The 23,449-nt window shown below is 37.5% G+C and overlaps 1 protein-coding gene across 1 annotated transcript in view; it reads right to left on the reverse strand.

Annotated features, from left to right (window-relative positions):
• Nucleotides 1–23,449, reverse strand: part of TENM3 (teneurin transmembrane protein 3) — a 1,300,329-nt gene that overhangs the window by 310,368 nt on the left and 966,512 nt on the right. The window contains exon 8 of the mRNA XM_061372205.1: nucleotides 10,535–10,837. Coding sequence (XP_061228189.1) covers nucleotides 10,535–10,766 — 232 coding nt within the window. The 5' untranslated portion in view covers nucleotides 10,767–10,837. The remainder of the gene's footprint in view (nucleotides 1–10,534; nucleotides 10,838–23,449) is intronic.

The following is a 23,449-nucleotide window of genomic DNA, read 5'->3' on the forward strand; positions in this document are numbered from 1 at the left end:
AAACAAAAATCTGAAAAGTCTCCAAAGTATCTGCCTAGTTAACATCAAAAATACACCCACACCCCTACCTTTTAAACCAGAGGAATTATAGTTTGAGTGCCTTTGCCAACTGGTTTTGTTGTAACAGGATATGCATGGTACTAAAAAGGCAGACGCCCCAAACCCATCCAAGCCCACAGTCAAAGGTCTATTTAGTTTAGCTCTTGCTTATGTTTCTGAAGTTTTGCGCTGCATCTGCTGTCTCTGCACCCTTTACTACTTGTCAGTCCCCTTTTTAATCTATTCTTCCTTTGTATCTTGCCTTCTATCTGTCTATAACACCACCCTGCCAGTCAAAAATCACTCCATGATAACACATGACAAAAATACTTACATTAAGCTTAGAAAAATTGTCAAACAACAAAAGCTATATATGCACAAAACTATGACAACACTCCTTAGGAGAACAATCTTCTCCCATAGATTTCCCTGATTCCCTACTTAATCCTGATTTCATTTGTTTAATTAAAAGAAGTCTCATTCTTTCAGAAAGCAAACATGGACAAGTGTTTTTCTCATGTTTTTATTTTTGATATGCAGAGTACTGCATACAAACATGTCCCCATAATACAATGCTTATCATATAAGCTTACTATACAAGCAGCACTGATGTCAAGACTGCTGAAAATTGTTATTGCAAGGACCATGCTGTTTTCTGCTGTTTTGATATGGGGAAAGTACTTCCTTTTGTACTCATGCTCAGATACTATTAGTGGGCTATATTTGAAGCAGGTTACCTGGAGCTCGTTCACAGTACCTCTGAATACTTTCTGTAGAGTGGAAGCCAGCACACAGCTGCACTGCATCTTTGAAATGCTTCACCATTTCTGTACAACCAATAGCTCCAGACTACTGACCTGATTCAACAGCACCTTGCCTTCCTAACTTATACACATGACAAATAAGAAGGAATACCTGTTAACTGCCAACTGGCTCTCCTGTTCACTTTTCTAATTTCTGAAAAATACAGAGTTCAGTTATGTGCTAGTCAAAGACGGAAAAAAAAGAGCTTCTTTGTATATAACAGCAGGCAGCAAAACTGTTCTCAGGGCACTAGCTAGTCAGTACAGGACCACTGAGAACATGGGTTAGATGCCATCTTCACAGATGATCAAAGCAGAGCTGGGCCGATTTTGCAAGAATTCCATGCACTCCTATGGGACCTTAAACATCATCTATTTTCAAGTGTCAGTCCTACCTGGTTTCTTAAGGAAAAATACGTAACTTCTTTATAAAGAAAATAATAAGTTTTTCTATTTACTGTGGCAAATACGGTCTGGGACACCTACAAAGGTGGTCCTTTGGAAGGAAAGGTCTTGAAAGGAAGGACACTAAAATGGAAATGAATGTACAGTAGAATAGCAAATTTGTTGGAAATCAAAGGACAAAGATTTAAAAAAAAAAAACAAACCAAAACCAAAAACAACAGCAAAACAGATGCCTTGGATGGTCTATAAAACTGATAAGTAGTGTAAAAATGCTCTCTCCAGAAGCCAGAATGTTGGGTGGGTAGAATACAATTACACTTTTGTGAGAATAAGTAATAGATGTGATACCATCTATTCTGTCACAAACTTCACTATAAATTTACTAAAAAGGAGTTTTCAAAGCTGTACTTGCAGTTCTGTTTGCTAGGGTGCAAGAAATTGCAGTGAAGACTGACAAGTAATGAGCTTTGACTACATTAACATTTCTCCTTTCTGATTCTGCAGAGTATTTTGTTGTTACTTCAGTCTGATTTTCTCTTTCTTTTTGTGAAAATGATCTGTGAGATTTAAACCATCCTAATCCACTGTATCACATTTTCCTCCTGGTTTTAATTCCTATGTTTTTCTCTTCACTCATCACAGCCCTCTTCCTTGTCACCTCTTAATCTCTCTTTCTTGACCTTTCCACTCTCTTCACTTTTCCATCGTAACCTCCTTTTCTCATCATTATCTGATTCAGAGTGCAGCTGTAAGATGCGTATGAAAGACATTTGCTTCTCCAAAAATCCAGTAGATTACATAATAACAACATTAAATTATATTAAATGTTAGCAACTGTGCATATAATTTTCACGTGCTCGTTTTCCTGAGCAAACAGTAACACAGCTCTTGCATTCCTTATAGGCTTTCAAAAGCATATAGGGATTTAAGTCATGGACTCAGTGACTTCTGAAAAAGTTAGTGCCAGATACTGTGAGTTCTTTGATCTGCACTTACTATGCCACTCTTGGTATAAGAACCTTATGTAGGACTCAAAACCTGAGTCAATTTTAAATAAAAAATAACCCCATACCAAAACCAACACCCACCCCCCCCAAATTAAAATATTTCAAGCATCGTATTTAAACAGCTGTGTATTTTTACTAGCATTAAGCTATAGAATCACAAGGAGACATAAACTGAAATGCTAGCCTGGGAAAAATTTTATTTTAAGAAATAGAATGGAATCTTCCTGCCACCAGTTTTCCAAATTCTGGTTCAAACATGCAGACTCTTCTGTGCAGTATGGGAGACTCAATTTTACTCTCTGTTAGGCTGGAGGGTGGTAGGGGATCCTCAGTACTAATCCATGGACTAGAACATATGAAGCACTCCTTAATCCAGTATAAGGATAAAGAACTGTTCATCAAACCCTCTGAAGTTACTACAGAGAAAGATTAAAGTCAGCTGCAGATAATTTCACAACTGCACAACTCAAAGCTTCAAGCTGCAGCATCAGCAATAATGTTCCAATAATTAATAATTTAAGCATTATGGTTCCAGATCTTGGGATTTTTTTTAAAAATCCGTGTTTATGACTATGACTGCATAATATATGAACTAAATTGAGAGAAACTAACATAGCTGTCCAGATCATGGGCTGCAAGAGGAAAAAGAAATTCACCCCAAAACCCAAACCTAAAAAAACCCCAGGATTCTGTAGATTTGAAAGAAGAAACATTAACTCCATGAGTAGCAAGGAACACAGCCTTGATTCTGACCAGAATGACAGTATAGACATTTTAGGCCTCTGTCTTAAACTTTGGATCCTGGAACCAAATCATCAACATCTCAGCATCCATTTATTACAAACTATGAATAAAGACTAAATTTGATAGATGTGAAGAAAATATGACCCAAGGGTAAGCAATGTAGAGATGATGGATATCCAGTCTGCAAAGAGCCTACAACCACAGATTTGACAGGTATGAACTGCCACATTAAGGTCAGTACGATGCTAATGACATGACATACAGCTTGAAATGGGGAAAGAAGGCGAGGAGAAAGGAGGCAGTATCAAAGGAATCACACAAAATAGAGTTCAGGCTCACTGCTCTTCCTCCATACAGGGAGGAGTGAAAAACTACCATTATTTTTGCCTTTCCACAAGGGAAAAAAGCATGTTTGACACCACAAGTGAGCAGAGAGCTCCCCAGAGGGATGTGTCTCTCGGCTTGACAGAAATCTTGGTTAGTTCAACAGGCCCTGAACCAGTAAAAAAAAAAAAAAACAAAACAAAACAAAACAAAAAACAAACAAAAAACCAAACACACACACAAAAAAAACAACAACAAAACACCACACCTATTCAGGGTAGCCCATATATTTCTATTTGTAGGACCTCATAAACAAGTACCCCATACTCACTGCTATCAGCTCTGCCTGTAATGCTTGGACTGAATGAGATGCTTGAACCACTGCTATAGGTAAGTGCAAGAAATAACAGGAAACAAAAATCCAAGGATTTCTGCAGAAATGAAAATCTCTTTTGCCCCCTCTCTCATTCACATTTTCCATCACAACCTCCAAAAGGGTTTCCATTCTATAAACCCCTATCCTAGACGTAGTGTAGCACTGTCTTCATTTAGATTTTCTTGCATAATGTCTATTATATTAAAGACAAGAAAGAATTCAACTCAGATATTTATGACACTACAAAGCAAAAAAGAAGGAACACAAAACTAGAGGCAAATGTGTTCTCTTGGCCCTGCCATTTCCTCTTTCAGCTTTAATTGCTCAGTAACGCTGAGTACTGACTCTCAAGCCAGTAAATTGTGACATTGTGCAAACTAATTTCAGAATTAGGAACTTTCTGAGGAATTACTCCATTTTACATCTCTGCTTCATTTTCTGCATTTATTTGCCAGTGATGGAATAAGCAATCACTCACAGCTTGGCCTACAGCCCTGAATCTCAGCCTTAAGCACTAAATCAATGGATGGCACAGACAGGCCTCTTCAGCCTCTTTCATTCCTCACCCCATCGCTAACTGCACACTTTTCTAGCTTTATTCTCTCCTTAGATGTTAACACACTGAAGTTATCTTTCATAGCCATGCACGTGATCCATTTATCTCCCTAGTTCTTAGTTTAGTTTTCATTATGAACGAGCAGCACATACATCTCAGTATAAGGGATATGGAAAGATGTAGGAGCAACCACAGACCCTCTACAGTACCTGTCTTTCTATGAGGCTGAAACTCCTTGTGAAGCCCTGTTGGTCACCTTACAAATCTCTAGCCAATATGATCAAGAACTTAATTCTTTTATTTTGCAACTGAACTGGTCAAAGCAAGATTTTTACTCTGTGGATGAAGACTGCGTAGAAATGCCTGATCAAGCAGTCTACTGACAATAACCAAGGTTGATTTTTCCCTGGAGAATCACAATTGCCCTTTGTCTCTAGATCTGTAGCTCATCTACAGACCATGATCCACAAGGGGACAATTTCAGCTAGATGAATACCTTAGAGCAAGTGTGCATATCACTAAGCCTGAGCTAAATGTACTACCAATCAAATAAAAGTGAAAGGTTTTTCTTAGTACCACTCTGTAGCTAATAGAGTAACTTTAAAAGTCAACAGATCCTTATCACCTGGAACCTGAAAACCAATTAACTTCTTATTGTTGCTTTAAGGAGTAACTAGTACAGCAATGAAAGATGATAATATTACTTAGCACTTACAGGGCTTTCCATCTTCAAAGCATTTTGCAAACATAAACTAATTAATCTTCCCAACACGCCTGTGAGGTAGGTAAGTGTTATTCCTGTAGTACAGAGGGGAAAAAAAAAGAAAAACCAAAAAAAACACACCTCTGGCAGAAGGTTATATGTGTAGCTCAAGGCCACAAAATTATCCAGAACACACTGGCACTGCATGCTCCTTATATAAGTTACCCACTCAAATCAGGCAGGTACTGCAGGTGGCTGTGTTTTAGCATAACAAAAAAGTATCTGTCATGATGATAATCAGGACACATGTTGCACTGCAGCCAGGAACATAAAACACTAATTCTAATATCTGCCTCAGGTTTTGAAAGATAGCACTTGCCCTGTCACTGAATGGTGATTAATTTGCTCATCAGGTGAGCACAGAGTCACTTATCTATTACTTCATACCTTCTCGTAAACTGTCTGCAAAGCAGGCTGATTCACTTCTATTGAGAATCACTTGCCTACTCTACAGTCAAAATCAGTCCCTCATTAAGGCATAGGTAGCAGTAGATCAAAATGGTCTTGCATGTATGTCCTTCCACTGCTTCAAAGAGGTTACTTTAAAGTAGGCTCTAGGTTTAAAAACATGGACATTAAAATCCTTTAATCCTACAGTTGACATTTATGAAGACTAGAAAGATTAAATATTTTGCTATCCAAATAACTCATTTTGAGCAGCTCGTATTTAAAAGCAATAGGCTTTGGAGTCATATTACATCAGGATAAAAGTTGCAATTAATATTTCAGGTTTCTGAAGTCTTAAAAATGTATCCTTGACAATGTTTAGTATCTTATACAATAAAATTGTCAAAGCATATATATCACTGTTTCAGGTCCCTCTTTCATTGAATAGTGGGGTTTTTCTAGCACCTAAATCTAAGTGTCATGGGAGTGGCAGCTGAACGATAGCTACAATACATCCACACACTGGAATGTACTGTATATGGCTTTGCTTTTCAGTAACCTGACATCAGTGATCCAGCATATAGCGAAGGAAAGAAACTATTTTTCTTCACTTGTCTGGTAAGTTCAGCACCTTTTTTTTGCGGTTCCCAGGAGTTATTAGGGTATTTAATCTGATTTAGGCACTTCAGTATTCAAGAAGAGTACAGGTACAAAACCATACATAGAAGTACTTTCTCCTGCAAAACTGAAAGGGGTGACATGAAAATAAATTACATTAAGGCTTGTCTGACTGTGAATTGTTCTGATTGATAAACATGGTGAACTCATTCTCACTGCCAGCTAAGACAACCAAATAACATTACCTGCAAGCTAAACCATAGCTGACTCAAGCATTCAAAAATAAAAATTTAACAGAGCTTCCACTGCCTCATCAGGTCTTCTGTTAGCAAAAGGTGTCTGCAGCTCAGCCTTTCAATTCACACAGTTCACAAACAGTCCTGTGATTATTTTGTACAAAAGGACGAACATGAGCAAATCTGCAGTATAACCTGCCACCTGTGCTCATGGGTCAGCCTCCTGCTCCTGTGCAAAACCTCACCAACATAATATACAGATCACTCTATAGGGTCACTACGCTGTCCTGCAACATCAATATTATTTGAGATGGAACAATGACTACTTAAGAGGTACTGCATATTCCTCTCTTCCCTTTAACATGTATCTGATGGTAAATAAATACAGTTTTTGCCTACCTGTATTTGTCTTACTAACTTAATAAAAAGTTTAGTTCTTGTGAGTTCAGGTTTGATTCAGGATCACCCTCAAATTATTTTTCTATTTTTCTATTATTCTGAATTCCAGTTATTTTATCCTAATGCAATTTAAACAATACAAATTACTTTCTACAATGCAAAATCCTTCCCTCCCAGTCTGCAGTCACATCACACTTTCAGGTATTTTTGAGGAAGAGATCTCAAAGATCACCTGGTCCAACCTTTCTTGGCAGAAGCCCAGTCTAGACAAGATGGCTCAGCAACTTTTCCAGCTGAATCAAATGTGTCTAACATTGGGGAATCCCCCACATCCCTGGGGAGATTATTCCAATGGCTGATTGTTCTCATTTGGCATAGCAATTTCCTATGTACTTTGTGTTACTTCACACAGCAGTTTTATTTCATAAACACAGAAATTTCTCTGTACAGCAGAGAAATTCAACTTCATACAGTCAGCTTAAATCCTGAATTCAGCAAGATACTTGGGCATGTTCCAAAATGCAAGCATTCAGGTTGCTGAATTCAATTAGAGAAGTTGTCCATTTAAATCAGGCTGCTCATTATAGTTGGATACTTCAAAGCATAAGAAAGTAAAGTGTCTTCTTCCTCTCTAAACACATAAACAGCAAACAATCATACTGTCACACCTAGGAAAGCAAACAGTCTTTCATGGTGCTTCATCCATTGTCAAGGAATACTTTCAAAGGAAAATAGCTCATGGTCTTTATTTACATGGTGGGGTGCTGAGTTTAATTATCCACAGGCTTACCAATTTTTCTGAATCATAACAACAACATGAAAATAAATAACTAAATCAGTAGTTCTAAAAATAGTAGGCTAAAATGTCTTCATCTGAAGGGTTTAAAAACAAAGCCAGTTTTGCAACAGGTGAAGGGGCTTACGAAGACCACCACAGTAGGTCTCTCACTGATGTCAACCGAAAGTGTGCTACCTAGATGAAGTTACAATTTCCTAAACAAGCATACCTGCCCTTCAAGTCTTGTTAAATGGTTTTCAGAATTCACATGATAATCCCAGGTATATCATAAGTTTACATTCAAACGTTTTATTATATGTTTTAAATCCTTTTTTTTTTTTTTTGTAATTACAGTAACAAACATGCATTTTTAGGCTCTTATTTATGCAATTAATCTCAAGCAACAGAAAATAAGCCAAGAGAAAAGTTCTGTGACTGGAACTGACAGCTGGAGAACCTTCTCTCAGCAAGATGTCCTGGGATAAACCTGCCACTAAACAGGACACATCTATCTCCAGTGGCAGTATCCATTTTGGAATTCCTACCATGGGATTTGGGGAAGCAGGAAGCACAAAGGCAGTCTAAGAAGGTGGTGGGAAATTTCTGATTCATTAGCAGAAAGCTTTGAAGGGCTTTACTCCAAAATATCAGCCATAAAATCACATTGACATTTTTAAAAGTGTGCCACATTTGAGGGACTCGAGAAACTCATGTAACTGCTCCAGTAGCTTTCCAGCAGACACTGGAAACTTAATATTGTTATTTTACACACTGGGTGGGGGGGGGAATAAGTGAAACATTAGTCATGATTAATTTTAAAAATTAGTTTCCAATTAAAGGTATTTATTAAAGCTTGCCTTTTTTGCTTCTAGATTTATTTCCTGTTGATTTAGCAGGCTAGAATGTAATTAGACTGTCAACAAAGCTACGTGTCTGCACTCTGTTTCTAGACGGGGGGGGATATAAACACAGGGAAGCATGTTTTATATATTATTTAAAAACATTTGGAATGACCTTGAAGACCTTTTCCATAAAATGCTTCCAATGCCAGAAGCAGTAAATTATTTCAAAAATGAATCAAAAGGAACACACTACCTAAGACAGCAAAACAAGCCCTTTATACCCTGACCCTGTCAAACCTGCAGGCAGTCCCCAAAGGTGCTAAACCAGCATGCATTAGAGGGGAAGCCAATAAGCCAAACAAAGAGAATTGAAAGGACAACAAGGAAAATCAGATGGGCACAGATGACACTGCTGAGACCACTGAAAGGTGAAGATGACACTACATATGCCAGACTACCATTTTAGGGCTATAGACATGTAATTTATTGCATATTGGGCAGTACGTATTAGCTAAAAACTATGTGCATTTCTGAGGAAAATGAAGAGAAAAAAACCCACCAAAGCCCCAGTGCACCATTGTATATGACATGACATACCACAGAACTTCTTCCATTCCATTATTGCTATTTAAAAAGAATAGTACCCTACTCAGGCAATAGTTTATGAATTCATTACATAAAGGATCTCTACTTTGATAGAATTTTGTCACTACTAAAAAAGTGTCTACAGCACAGATCTTAGAAAGTTTCTTCTTGAATTTACCTTACTAAAGTGATGAGATAAAGGTGACTAACATCTTAAAAACTAGAGAGTAGTGATGACCTGAGGTTTCAACATATCACAGAAACCAAAAATACACAGCAGAAAGCAGACAGACTACAGTAGGTGCAAGCCTCAGTTACACCAGCCTAAGAGAAATATTTTTATTTTCTTTGCAAACATTTGTAGGCAAAAGTCAACACCATGGGGCCAGCTCTAATTCTAATGTAAAGTTATTCTACTTGGAACAAAGAAAAAACACCAATAGGGAAATATTTTTAATCCCTTCTAAAATAAAAACTAAGGACTTCCTCACAAGGAGGAAGCTTTCTTTTTTTCTTTTTCTACCCATAAATCTATCCTTGTTTCTTCATAAAAGACAGCTTTATACCAAAGAATGAGGTATAAGTTCACAAAGCTCTTGGCCTAGCTTTATCCTTTCAGATAACTGGGCTGCAGTACTCCACGCATTTCACTTGTTTTCCTTTTCCTATGTTAAGTAGTTTAGTTGTAGAAATGCCAATTCCAGAAACTACAATTTTGAAACTGAAAGTGATGTGTAAATGCTTAACCCCAACTGGAGCCAAGTACAAACTCTTAGAACCACTGAGGTGCAAACAGACCCACTGAGGTTATGTAGTCCAAACCCTCTGTTCAAGTACTGTCAGTCACAGAAAGTTGCCCAAGACTATGTCCAGTCAGGTTTTGAGCATCTCCATGGATATTTAGATCTCTTATGTCTCTCCAGTCCTGGACTCAAATTCAACACTGAGCTCTAGTAATGTGTTAGCATCTGGTTAGATACCATAGATATCCACTAAAAAAAAAAAAAAAAAAAGAACAAAACAAAACAAACAAAAACACAACAACAACAAAAAAGAAAAACTACCAACACCCCCCCCAAAAAAAACCCAACCCCAACAAACCTAAATGTATTGATCATGAATTAATTCATCTTAGTCACCATACAGTGCTCTGTTACTGCCCATGTGAGCTAAAAGATAAAGGCACTGAGCTAATACATTATTCTTACACTCATCCACACACACTGTGTTTCCCCAAACCTGTTCATAGAGCTTGGCCTTCTTGGAACAGTTGTATTTGTTTATTTTTATTAATTTTGAAGCTATTTATATTTTAGCTATATTTGAGTGGCAAACGTTTGGACAATCTGTTACTGAGTCAAATTGATGCTGGGGGTCTAATTTTTAAACTGTAAGGCCTGAACACTTCACATGAGTTTGCAAAATTGTCACTGACCCATTGCCCAACATGGGCCATTTACTTAACTTTCCTGTGCATCATATATTATCTACTTCAAAGATGGTACACAATGCTTTGCCATCTTTGTAAAACATGTAAGGAGATACAGGTGTACAGGTACATGTGTGTAGAGTACTACTAAAATTAATGACACTGAGACTTTTCCCGCAGCAAGAATGCCTGGTTACTTGGTACTAATGAATTATACACTCTATATTAAAACATCTTGCCTACCTTGTCTGGTATACTCATCTGCTTCTCTGTGGACCAAATCTTTTACCCGGTTTCCATACAGCAACCTAGAGGAATCATGATCAAAAGCTTTCAAGGTTTCGCTGGAGCTGTAAGACTTCTGTGTAGGCACTCTGCACTCCTCATTTTCTGCAGAAGAATTTGTATAGCGCCGCTCCTTGTCTCGTCTGCTCTTTGTCAGGGAACAATAAGGCCTACGTTCCTTCACATCCATACTTCATTCCTTCTCTGTGCACATCAGTCCAGCTTATTTAGAAGTCTTCTCTACATTCAGCTTACATTCACCTATAACAAAATTAGAAAGACAACCGCTGGTGTGTTACAATGTCCTCTAATTGCAGTGATTGCTTCCTAACTGTCTGGGAGAGAATGAAAGATCTCATCAGTGATGGGTGAGAGACACGTCTGTAATGCTTGCGAGACTTCCCAGAGTCTCATGCATGAGCTACCCTGATCAAAAAAACTATCAAAGAAATTTTTGAGAACAGCACCACAATAATTTTCATTTTTATATAACAGATTACAAGATCAAAAGGAGATTGAGAACTGGGGGGGGGAGGGGAGAGGAATGTAGCTTTTCAGCTTTAAGAACATGTTACTGACCTAAAGTCTATGTGTAGGTAGATAGTCTTATTCTGAGAAGGATGCATGCTTTAATGGCAAGTTTGACTTCTGTTTGTCATAAACTTCTGGTTTTAATGTCTATGACTTCTACAATATTTTATTATCATTTCTATTCTCAGAAAATTGTTCTTGTTGAGAAAATATACACAGTTTCACAGCAAGCTACAAAAGCATTACAGGTGATATGCAGGAAGACTTCTCCAAGGCACTATATTCTACATAGCCTGAGCTAGAAAGCAAGCAACAGATTTGTAAATGACAGTCAGAAATAGTTTTTCCTTCCCTTAAGTTCTAAAGGAAAAGTACAGTAAAAATCTTATTTCTGTTACTGTTTATTTTGCTCTACGTTCATTCCACTTATTTTTTAAAACAAGGTTTTTCAGTTTCATTTCTTGAGCCCTGCACACTTAACCACAATATCTACATTTCAGAGTGAGAAAGAGTCTGGAAATTCTGCTTCTGTTCTTTTGTCAAAAAAAAAAACCCCAAAACAAACAAAAAAACCCCCCAAAAAAAACCAACCCAAAAAAACCAAACAAACAAAAAAAACAATTTGTATCTATCAATAGCTGACAAAACATCTAAATGAAGAACACTACTTTGCAACTGCACCTGTTAACCGAGGCCTTGGTATTTCTCATTTAAAACCCTTATGTTATGGTTCTCTCCTTTGTCTCGAGGAGAACCTTGCTCCACTCTATTTAAAATACTTAAATACTACAACTGATTATTTTAGAAAGCGCTATCAGTCAAGTCCTTTGTGATGAAGAATTAAAATGACAGTTTACAGCACATATCACAAAGGAATGGCCAACTCCATTTGCAAATTGTTCAGCAAAACCAACATCACTGTATAACTTTTCACCTATCTCATTTTAAACATTTAATATCAAACTAATTAGTTGTCACTCCTGAAAAGATTTTTAGAATATTTAATTTACTACAGAACTGTAATTCAAGTTTGTGAATGGCAGCCGGCCTTTTATTATTCTGTTTTGAAATTCTCAGAAAAGATTTGTTATTTCTTGACCTCTGTGAATCTCAATTTAGACAAAAAGACAAAGCCTTCCATTAAATCAAAATTATTCTATATTTATTATATTTTTCAAATGTTAAGTGGTTAAAAGGAAATTGAAATATTTGTATATGAGCAGGAAAACCAAGGTTTAGAATAATTAATTATATGTATGACTGTTTAGATAGATGTCTGCATGGCCATGTAGCAAGTCGTTTCAGTTGCCATGAAACATTCAGATTTTAAAATATTTCACTAAGGAAAGCATGTTCTTTTCATAGAACAACAATTTTCTACACATTTTATAAACTTTGTGCCTTATTAACATTAAACTGAATTGTGATTTTAAAAATAATTATTAACAGACACACAGGTATTCTTTTGCAGTATAAAGACTTCACGTGGGAGCATATCTCCCTTTTTAACTAATTGCTTCAAGACTTTAAAGAAGCACTAATTCCTAGTATCACTAAATCACACCATGGGGAAAACTGACATATGCTATTCAAAGGTGATTTATTTTTTTTTTTTCCCAAGGATCCAAGCTTCTTTATACTACAAAACCAAAAACCTTGCCAGGGAAAGAATGAAAAGGTTAAAAGAGTACACGTTATTTAATAGCGCCATATTATAGAAACACTAACAGGGATTAGACTGCCACAACAATGAAGACTAGCAGATTTGTTGTTGTTGTTGGCATTTCTGGCAAAGGAAAAAAAAACCTTGTAGGATTTAAGAACCTGATCTTTTTGAATCTGGCATTATATAAAACATCTGTTTACTGTCAGTAAACCTTAACTATAAAAATCAATAGTATTTATTGGCATTTCAGTGTTTCCTCAGCAAGTTTTAGGAAAGACTTCCCATCTTCAGGCTCATACCTCAAATTATGTCATCAGCAAATACACGTATCTGAAAGAAGGAAACAGAATAAAAGCTGTCTTGAAGATCTGTCTACAAATAAGTGTTCTATAGCATGATCAGAACACAAAGGTATTTGGAGAATACAGAAATAGGTATCACTGCTAACGTTTAGTAGTAAGCCAGGCATGAGAAGTCAAACAAAAGAAGACTTGCAGATGGCTTTACAAGATCTGAACTGTAAGGTTTTTTACTGAGGTGGGATGTTTTACAGTCTCAGAAATGTGCAGGACTTAACTTGTCCCATCATGATTTTTATTCCCCTTACTCCCTTTGAAAAAAACCAAAACAACAAAAACAAACAGCCCCAAACCAAAACACCCCTCACCCCAACTTCAGAGAAATCTTTTCTATTATTGAGAAAAATATTTTAATAACAAAACCCCAGATCTTTCATTTACTGCATCTGCTCAGCTCCTTTCCTATCAAGATCACTACAGTTAAAATATTAACAAGTTCTCCCATTCAAATTTTCATATTTAAATGAACCACTGTTACACAATTTGAACATATTTCTTGTCCTCCATTTCCTATAACACAAAAACTACATCTTGGGGGAATTACCCAAATGCAGTGGTTAGGTTTCTTTTATTATGCCTTAGAAGAAGCTCAGATAGAGTATTTGTAATAGATACAATACAAACTCAAGGGAACACAGCAACTAATTGGATAAATCGGATAACAATTTCAAACCAGCTTAAATTTATTTTGCAAAATGTTACAAAAACACTTGCCTTCATCTGCAAGCAATTTTTGCCCATATGTCAACATTTATGGTCCATTGAACAGCTTTGCTCCAATTAAATGATTTTTTTTCAGCAATATTTACAAAGCTATTGAACTACTAACTCATCCACAAAAGTTCCTAAATACTGTTACATGCTGTATTACAATACTAACGTGAAATGATCTGAATATACTGAAGAAACTTGGAAAAGACTTTAAGCGTGCTACTACTTCGAATTTCTGTCTAATGCTTTCTGAAGTATAAAGACTGAGGATGCTCATCTTCGTCACTAAACACTGGGATATCCTGTGATTTTCTTCAGTGATCCGCTCAACGTTACACAGACTACTGTCTAGATTACATGACAGTGTTTGCTGACCACCAGACTGACATGTAAGCTCTTACATAATCATGACCATTTGTGTACACAAATTAGTGGATTGCAGCCTCAGATTGTGCTTTCCCAGTAAAATTCTTCAAATTTTAAGAGCAGTTCAAATCAGTAAAGAGGAGATGCCAATTTTTAAACCAGCACTTACATATTACCCTTAACTGAATTTCGAAGGGAAATAAGAGAACCAGAGAAGCATTTCTTGTATATGACCAGGTCACAAGGACCAGTATTCATCCCCTTAGGTGTCCAGGGACATCATTAGCACATTTAGCACAATATTTAATTACCAAGTCAGATAAAGCACGTGCAAATAATAATTAAAACAAGAAAATTACTAAAGTTCTTTTTTCTACTCTAAGTGTTGTAGAGATCCCAAGTGTAAACACCAAAATAGAGCATAAGGCACATTCACGCACAAGTGTCAAAGCTACCTAGGGAGCTTGGATGACCGAAGTCTCAGACACAGACAAAGCAGAGTGATGCAGGGGTTCGGAGTGTTACACTGTATTTAAAATTCCCCTGGACAGCCTTACAGCAGTAACTCTTAATCACTATGGCAACATAATATAAAGTCACTGTAGCAAGGAGGAAAAAACCACAGTTACTTACCTTTTCTTTTTCTTCCTTGACAATAAAAAAGCCTAAACACTAAAGCCCTACACTGCAATATAGGAAAAGTACAATAGACATAAAATGTAGTATATATTTTAATTGCCAAGATGTAAACGAGGCTTCAGGGTCACGCTACAGAGTGTTATCTAAACCACCCAGCCACAACTTTAACATGCCTGAAGGCCTTTTAAACTGTTATGGAAAATTATTGCATTTAATTCAGTGGCTTCAATTCTGAGTTCCCAAAAGGTTCATTATAAGCTGGGCAACAGGATGGCAGTCCTGCCTAAACTTACACAGTGCTCCATCCCTGTCTCACTCTGAGAACCTTCTTCCAGCATTAAACCTGGTACAGTGAACACCAAATTAACGGATTAAGAAGTCTAAATATACCTCAATATTTTATGCCTTGATATCTAAAAAGCTACATAGTAAAAAGTTAAGAACTAAAAGATGTTTGTTATTAAAATGAAGAGATAATTGTATAGAAGGAATTATGACACTGTTTGGGTTGATTTATGGATCTGCTATAGAGTATAAGTCCTTCCAATATGTATATTCATTTTAGACATCTCAAACACACAAAGCTAAAACTGAACTAGTTCTGAGAAGAACAGAAATCACTTTAGTATATACAGTGCTCAAAAAAGGTTTTAAAAATGAGAGAATAAACCCTGTAGATTCCTTTGTTACAGAAGAATTGTAACGATACAAAATGTTATTATAAAAGAAAGCCAAACAAGACCTCTCCTACGCATTCTCAAAAGGAAAAGGAACAGTAAGAAAAGGAGCATGCTGCTCAGAGTAGAGCCCTTCTTTCCCTGCTTTGAGCTGCAAATCCAAGCCAGGGAAAGAACTTGCATATTACATACCACAAACTTGCCTCACAACACCGAAATCTAACTGTAATTCTTAGGAATGCCTAAATTGTATTTCCAGCTGCATTCAAAAGCCTGCAATAGTATTACTGAATTACTAATATTTCTATTACTAATTGCCATTATTACAAAGTAAGAATCATTGATCCTTTCACACCAATCCCATAATACAAGCATAGCCGAATGCTTACTTAGACTGGGAACAAGTTTCCTTTCATGGAACACTACTACACTAACACAGGCAGTAAAAGAATCATAAGAATTTGGGGAGAAGAAGCAGGTTTGTACTTCTGTCTGAAATAAGAGCAAAGGATTTTAGGGACTGTGAGTCAAGATGATGTTTGATGCCTATTCTCAGCATTTCCATAGCTGTTGAAAATAACGTCTAAGTAGTGCTGTTGAATAGATACATTACTACAAGTGTCATTATTTCAATTTAATAATTTCCTTTTAATCTGTAATAGTTTACTAATATAAACATTATATAATATAAATATCACATTAGTTACAATTTTCACTAGGCATAGTACTTGCATGATTCTTTACAGCAAAACAGAGCAAATCAACTGGTACATGTAACAGACAGATTAAAAAGCCTAAATGCAATATACAGAAATTAAGAAAATCTCCTGTCCACAAAAAATACTCACAATTCACACAACTAATCACCCATAAAACCTATTACAAACAAATACTAAGAAAAACTGAAAAGGCATAAAAGAGTGATGAAATTTCCACTTCAGTGGCTGATAAAGTGAGATATGTCAGAAATCAACTGAGGTGGAAAAATGACACTTTGAAGAGGTGCTTAGGATGATCTGTAGCTATGGTGTGCCATTAGTCAAACTGATGACTCTTAATACATGGACATTTCAGGTCATCATATCTAGAAACTCACTTCCTAATATTAAAAGTCTATCTTCTGGCACAGAAACTAGAGAGGATGCATTTGAAGTCAGCATTCTTAAGGGGCAGTGGGAAAGAGATGGTCTATCAGTCAGTTCACAAATTAAAATGTAAAGGAAATTAAAATGTAAAGTCCTTATGTCACTAACTAACCCTAAATTTTAGAATTACAAATGAAAAGGGGGAGGGGGGGAGGAGGACAGAGAGAGAGAAAGAATACCAATAAAAATATTGTGTATTCTTCAAGCATTTTTCTGCATCAGTCAGGGGAAGGGAACACTCGTATCTACCATCACTACAGGATGTCATGTTAGTAAGTTAGAAAATAACATAATCTGTCAAAAAATCTCAACTTTGTTAGAATAAACAACTAAGAAACGTAGTGTATGTTCATTATAGAAGTGTTTTGCAATAAGAGTCAACAAAATGAGCAAGATAGATGAGTTTGGCATGGCCTTGGTTAGTTATAGAGGTTGGTGTTTGTATAACGATTTTGCTGCAATTACTTAAAATTGAAACCCCGGGGACAGGGCTGGGAAGAACACCTCCTGCCTTCCCTCATACAGGCAGAAAGAGAAGATGTACCCTCTGTAATAGCAAGACTGGAGGGAGCACTTCCCTAGATGACATTTTCCTGTGAGGGTACAGAGCCCGTACAGCAGCATTTCAGATGGAGCTACAGTTATTTTTGCTTGCTTGAAAGCCTTCATACAGCAAGGCTGCAAACCTTCGGAAGAGAAACTTGAAAATAGCAGTGAGTTGGATAAGCAGAACAGTCTATATGCTGGCTATCAAGTTGCCAAGCAGGCCCTGCAAAAAAACATAATTTGCAAGGAGAAGGGCTAAGCTGCTCGCTCACTGCTCTGTCAACAAGAACAGACTCTTCTGAGGAGCTTGGTACAGAGTTACACTGAACATTTCTGTTCCTCCTTGGGAGAAATGGTTTCAAGAAACTGTTAGGAACTCTGATCTTGAGAGAAGTGTCTGCCTCTGACTTGGGGGAATTGAGTAAGATGTGTTTTATCTTGAAGGGCTGAGAGAGCTAAGTGAGAAAGGGAACACAGATACCGAAAAGAGCGAAATAATACGCTGTTCTGCTGTAGAAAGAACAATGATGAGAATATATGATACAAACATGGAGGGGCAAAAGAAGTTAGAGAGCAGAAATGCTACAGAATAAAGAAAAAATTGACATCAAAATGAGCTCAGGACAGAAAGTGAAGAGAAACAATCATTAGCACTCGGTATGGCAACACTAGGGAAGAGAAGTGACACAGCAATCTAGAAAGAGAGAAGAGATTAAGAGGAAAAAATGAGCAGAAGAAGAAAACAAAGAAAACTTCAGAAGGGAGAAAATTTGTGCCTTATTTACTTCAGAGCCAAGGAATAAATTCAGAGTGTTAGCACTGGGTAATTCATTATTCAGCAGCAATTAAACACACCTAAATATTTTCCTACACTCCTGAAAACTTGAAATTCATCCTTTATGCATTCATGTCAATTAATCTCCTTCACTACCCGTCTTTTACACGATTCTCCACACCATGTTCTTACTTAACCTATCTCAATGGTCTCCTGATTTATAGGAGGATAATTCCTTCTTGAATGTTATCTCCCATGTTTACTTTTGCACCTGCTCAGAGCTCTTCCACATAGTTCACTTTTCTTCTGGAACAAAGCCACAGTAATCTAAGGATTTTTTAAAGTAAAAGAAGTGGGATGGAGAACCTGACACAGGAGCAACATGTAGCAAGTCATCAGCAAAGAAGCAACAGCCCCCGAGTCCCCAAGCAGAGAGAACAGCACAATGGTTTCTATGTTTCTGTTTGGAGAACAAAGCTATCAGTATATCAGCTTTACCATCTGAACAGGCTGTCGATCATTCAACTCCCCCTTCAACAACTCTGAGTTAATTTCAAACAATTTGACAGTAGTGAGGTTTCAAAAATAAAACATCTCTCAAGTCACGATAAAGGAAATGAAGTATATTACATGTGACATGCAAGAGCTGGGCATACAGTCACAAGGCTGAACTGAAAAAAACGTTGTGAAGGTGCCTGGAAATGAAAGGAGGACCTGAAGAAACTGCAGTGAGGATGTCATTGAGGACACAAAGGAGAGGGAAGAATTAATAGCGAAGGATAGGTATGGAAGCTATTGCTGTGTTTGCATGATATGAGATACTGATATACACCATTAGCCTTCATTTCCATGAACAGCTTCTCATAGTAAAAGCTGAAATTCCAAATAAACAGAAGATATTCACAATAAGATTTTTCTTTTCACAGTGATCTGACAGGTAACCAGATTTTTCAGTCCCAGGCACACTGTAATTAGGATACTGCTGCAGTCTGGAAACCTGAAGAATTATTTAGTGACTCACCTCAATAAAGAGTGACTAGTAAGATGTATAAGGCATCCTGCTGCCATGGGGTTTTTTTTGTGCTCAAGAGCTGTTTTGCTTGAACTTATACCCTTGCCCCCCCAGCTTACTTTCTCAAAACACCAACCAATCAAAAACATTGACATACACAAGAAGAGTCCCAAATATGATGAAAAATCACCACAGAAACATGAGAAGTACTGTATATTCATACTGTCACAAAATTTATTTACCACTCCCAACACAGTAGTGTGGAAATTCCTACACAATATGATGTAAAGCACCCTTTAATTTAAGTTTTTACAGCAGCAATCCCTGCTACTCTATTTGGCTATTCCACCTATTCAGACTATATCAGCTGTCATGGTTTCCTCTATACTCCCCAGGTTCCTGCTTCCCTCTCTGCACAAGCTGTGTCGTCTTGTCACATCATCTAATTGTCTCTTCGTCAGCACTATCCGATATCAGCAGACAGCAAAGGCTGGAGGTTGTTTGCCCTGCTGGATCACTTCCTTTCTGTAATCCCTGTTCTAACTCTCTTTCAAACCATCCCTTTAATAGCATCAGATTTTTAGCCTTACCTTAAAGGTCATGCAAAAACTTTTTGTCCTGTAATCACTCCATTTCACTCTTACCTCCCAGGTTTTGTCTCCAATTTCAACAGACCTAAGACTTTTGACTAGGACAAACAAAAGAATAATGCATTTTTAAAACAAGTTTTTTGGATCACTATTGGAGAGACAAGATTTCTCACAGTACTTAGCACTTTTGTTCAAAGGAGCATGTTTCTTTCCGAAACTGTTCCACACAGCCTACCCTGGCATGGCCCTCCCTGCCTACAAAACAAGATCCTCTCTATTAATAGTACTTAAAGAACAAACAATTAACCTTTAGTAACGCAAAACCTCCTTCAGGAAGCTCAGGAAGGACAAAGAACTACCTCCTGCTGACCTCCTCTTCTGCTGGGTTGTGTTACCCATAGGTAAGGTAAGCCTGTGCTTACACACACCACCAAATTTCAACCACAGGCATGCAGCAGAGCTGCTGCTGGCAGAGCCCAATGATAGCACCTGGACCCCTGCAGTCACATCTCTTAGAGAAACCCATCTTCACCTTTGAAATCTTCACCACCTGAAGTTCCCAATTTTGCAAAAGAAGCACAAGCTCCTACAATAAGTGTTGAGAAGCATCATATTATGCCTTTGGAGGGGAAGGAAGTTGCTTAGAGGTAATACTCAGAATTTCTCAGCACAATCATTGATTAAAACTCCTTCTAACAAAAGCATCAATTTGCTTCAGCAACAGCTCTGAAGGTGACCTTTAAACTGTGGGCAATTTCTGTCCTTTAAAAAAGTCCCTTAAAATAAATGGAAAGTTGGACTCAAAACACATGGACAATTAACTATAACAAAATAATGAAAATTTTTAACAATCATCAGTGAAATCCTTTCTGATCTAACACAGATTTGTAGAGCAGCTCCACAGTTCAGTTACACTGGAACTAACCTATTCCTAATTGTACAGGTGCAAGACTAAAAGCCAGAAACACTGCAGGCTTTGGCTCATTTACATGACAAGGAAAGCGCAAGCAGACAAGGAAAAGAACCTTTCCTACAGTGACAGTCAAAGTGCCTCAGAGACATCCATCTGGATTAACTTGAGTGGATGAGCAGGTAGTTTAATTTCGATCCTGTTTTAAATATTTCCAATTCCGTTTTAATATAAAACAGAATGTATCCCTAAATTGTTATCTGCATGGCCTTATAAGCAATAAAAAAAACTATTCAATTTTCTTACTCTATAGTTAAGGACAGAAACGTCATTCAAGTATAGGCCCTTCCAAGCATCAACTTTTTCGTGAATTGTCTTGATACCCGAGTTATTTTTTGTTGTAGCAGAAAGATGGCATGAGGTGCATGAGAAGGCAAGATCCAGAAGGTTTCTTGATCTACATAGTGGAGTTGAAGGGCTCATGTCTCTCCTAAATTGAAGGACTGGGTAGTATAAATAGGAAATCCAAGAAGTTCCTTCAACTGCATTAGCTGCATTCAGAAGCATATAAACTTCTAGGAAAATACTGATCATTCTCTCCCACTCCTGAAAGGTGGGCCAGGGCTGAAGCAATGCAGGTACCAGAAAAAGTAAAACACACCCAGCACCCGTACCATGAACTTGGTGGCATCAAAACCTTGTCTCTGTATTCACACAGCTGAGGAACACACTTAAAAAACACATAAGCACTGAGAGATCCAGTCTGTAGTGAAAAGTTTTGCCAACATAGCTGAATTTCCTGGAAGCCATGGCTTAAGCTAGCAAAATTTATTGTGCAGATGCAGCAGCGATGCTGACAGAAGAGTGTACTTTTAAAACCACTGATGTAGATAAGCCCTGAGACTGGAGCCAGTCTGATGAATATCATAGGCTCTAAACGCATCCAGGTGAAAGGGTGAGCACACCCAGCAGGGTGAAGGAAGGGTTTCACACAGCTCCACTATCATCTATGGGCATACTCGTCTTCTGAAGAGGGCTCATTCAGCTGGGAACAATGAATGAACAGGCTACTCCACACCTTCAATTCATGCACAGATTGCCTTGTTGTGCTGCATGGAGTTGTTGGGCAGGATTAGTAATACAATTTGTGTAAATTAATTGGGGTTTCCAAGAGGCAGGTGTCAAAGAAAAAGATTTAATATAGCATATGTGCTGCTATTGGGGAAGTTTATCTTTCACATAGGGGAACAGGGCAGACAAAGGATTCCTTAATATTCCTTTACATCAGTTAAGATCTCCATATAACTGAATTATAGTATTATTAATCAAAGAATTCTCTCACACAGACAGCAAGTAACACAAACAAGAAACAAAACAAAAACCAAACAAGCCCATAAACACCAAACACAGCTTTAATAGACAATGACAGACTTGCACAGAGTTTGAAACATAGTAATGGAGACAAGAGCAAAGCAGGCAAAAGAGATTGGTAAGGTGAGGAGACATTTTATAGCTCTGTCACCTGACTAGTCACATAACCATCAGATCTTAACTGGTGCAGATCTCGTTCCCCTAATGCTTAAAAAGCTTAACTGGACATTACAATGATAATGAAATGTGCATGCGTGCATATAAATACATATACATATAACATCAATGCTATATATATATGCATATATAAAAAAATACACCTATGAAGGACATTATGTAGAGAAAGTATTATTAGAAGTCATCTTCTTTTGAAACTAAAGCAACAAAAGTCACTATGAAGCTAATCTAAGCCACACCAGTTTGGGAAATTTAGGTCACTAATCTGATTTCCTTACCCCTTCAGTAATTGTATATTGCAAAACACTGTAATACTGATTATTTGTCTCTTCACAATATTGAGTTCTTCGTGGTAAAAGAGATCAAACCGAGATAACCAGGGAGTACTGGAGATAGGAACAAGGCAGAAATGTTCTTATACTATGTAAGTTCACTTTCAATATAGTCTGTCTCCTCTTTCCCCTGAAAAAAAAAAAACTAGAAACCCAATCCCCCCAAAACTCAAACCAACAAAACAAGAATCTCCCTCATCCTCTCTTGCTTCCAAATTCCTTTTATCTATTTCAGGACTGTTCAGCCTGGAGAAAAGAAGGTTTCATGGAGACCTCATAGCAGCCTTCCAGTATCTGAAGGGGGCATATAGGGATGCTGGGGAGGGACTCTTCATTAGGGACTGTAGTGATAGGACAAGGGGTAATGGGTTAAAACTTAAACAGGGGAAGTTTAGATTGGATATAAGGAGGAAATTCTTTCCTGTTAGGGTGGTGAGGCACTGGAATAGGTTGCTCAGGGAGGTTGTGAATGCTCCATCCCTGGCAGCGTTCAAGGCCAGGTTGGATGAAGCCTTGGGTGATACGGTTTAGAGCGAGGTGTCCCTGCCCATGGCAGGGGGTTGGAACTTGATGATCTTAAGGTCCTTTCCAACCCTAACTATTCTATGATTCTATGATTTCTTCCATTAAAATAAAATCTATTATGTAAACAAAACCAGCATCATTAGCAATAGTGAAAAATTGTTATGTATTGCTCTATATTGCGTTACCTGTTATCCCCCACAGGGTTATGTTCCTGTCTCCCTGAAGGATAAATTCATACCTTTTAGCACAGATGCCAGGTTTATCAGGAGCTGCTTCCTCAGAAAGAAGTACTGTCTATCAGCAAGTCAAAAACGCTGCTGTGAGACTGCATCTTCAACCTCTTATTTAGTTACCTTTCAAGACAACATGGCCGCAACAATGAAAATACTACCAGTCAGTCCATGGCTCTGGTTTAAAGGGCACTGACTGTCCAGAAGAATTGTTAAATTAGAGATTGTGTCACAGTTACTCAGTAACAGCTACAACAGAAGGAACTAATGAAGTAGTATCTTACCTCACTGGGATGTCAATCCTGAAAGCT

This window comes from Neopsephotus bourkii, unplaced genomic scaffold, assembly GCF_033783945.1.
Source record: "Neopsephotus bourkii isolate Nb327-2 ecotype Australia unplaced genomic scaffold, CSIRO-AGI_Nbou_v1 NB_168, whole genome shotgun sequence".
Classification (NCBI taxonomy): Eukaryota; Metazoa; Chordata; class Aves; order Psittaciformes; family Psittacidae; genus Neopsephotus; species Neopsephotus bourkii.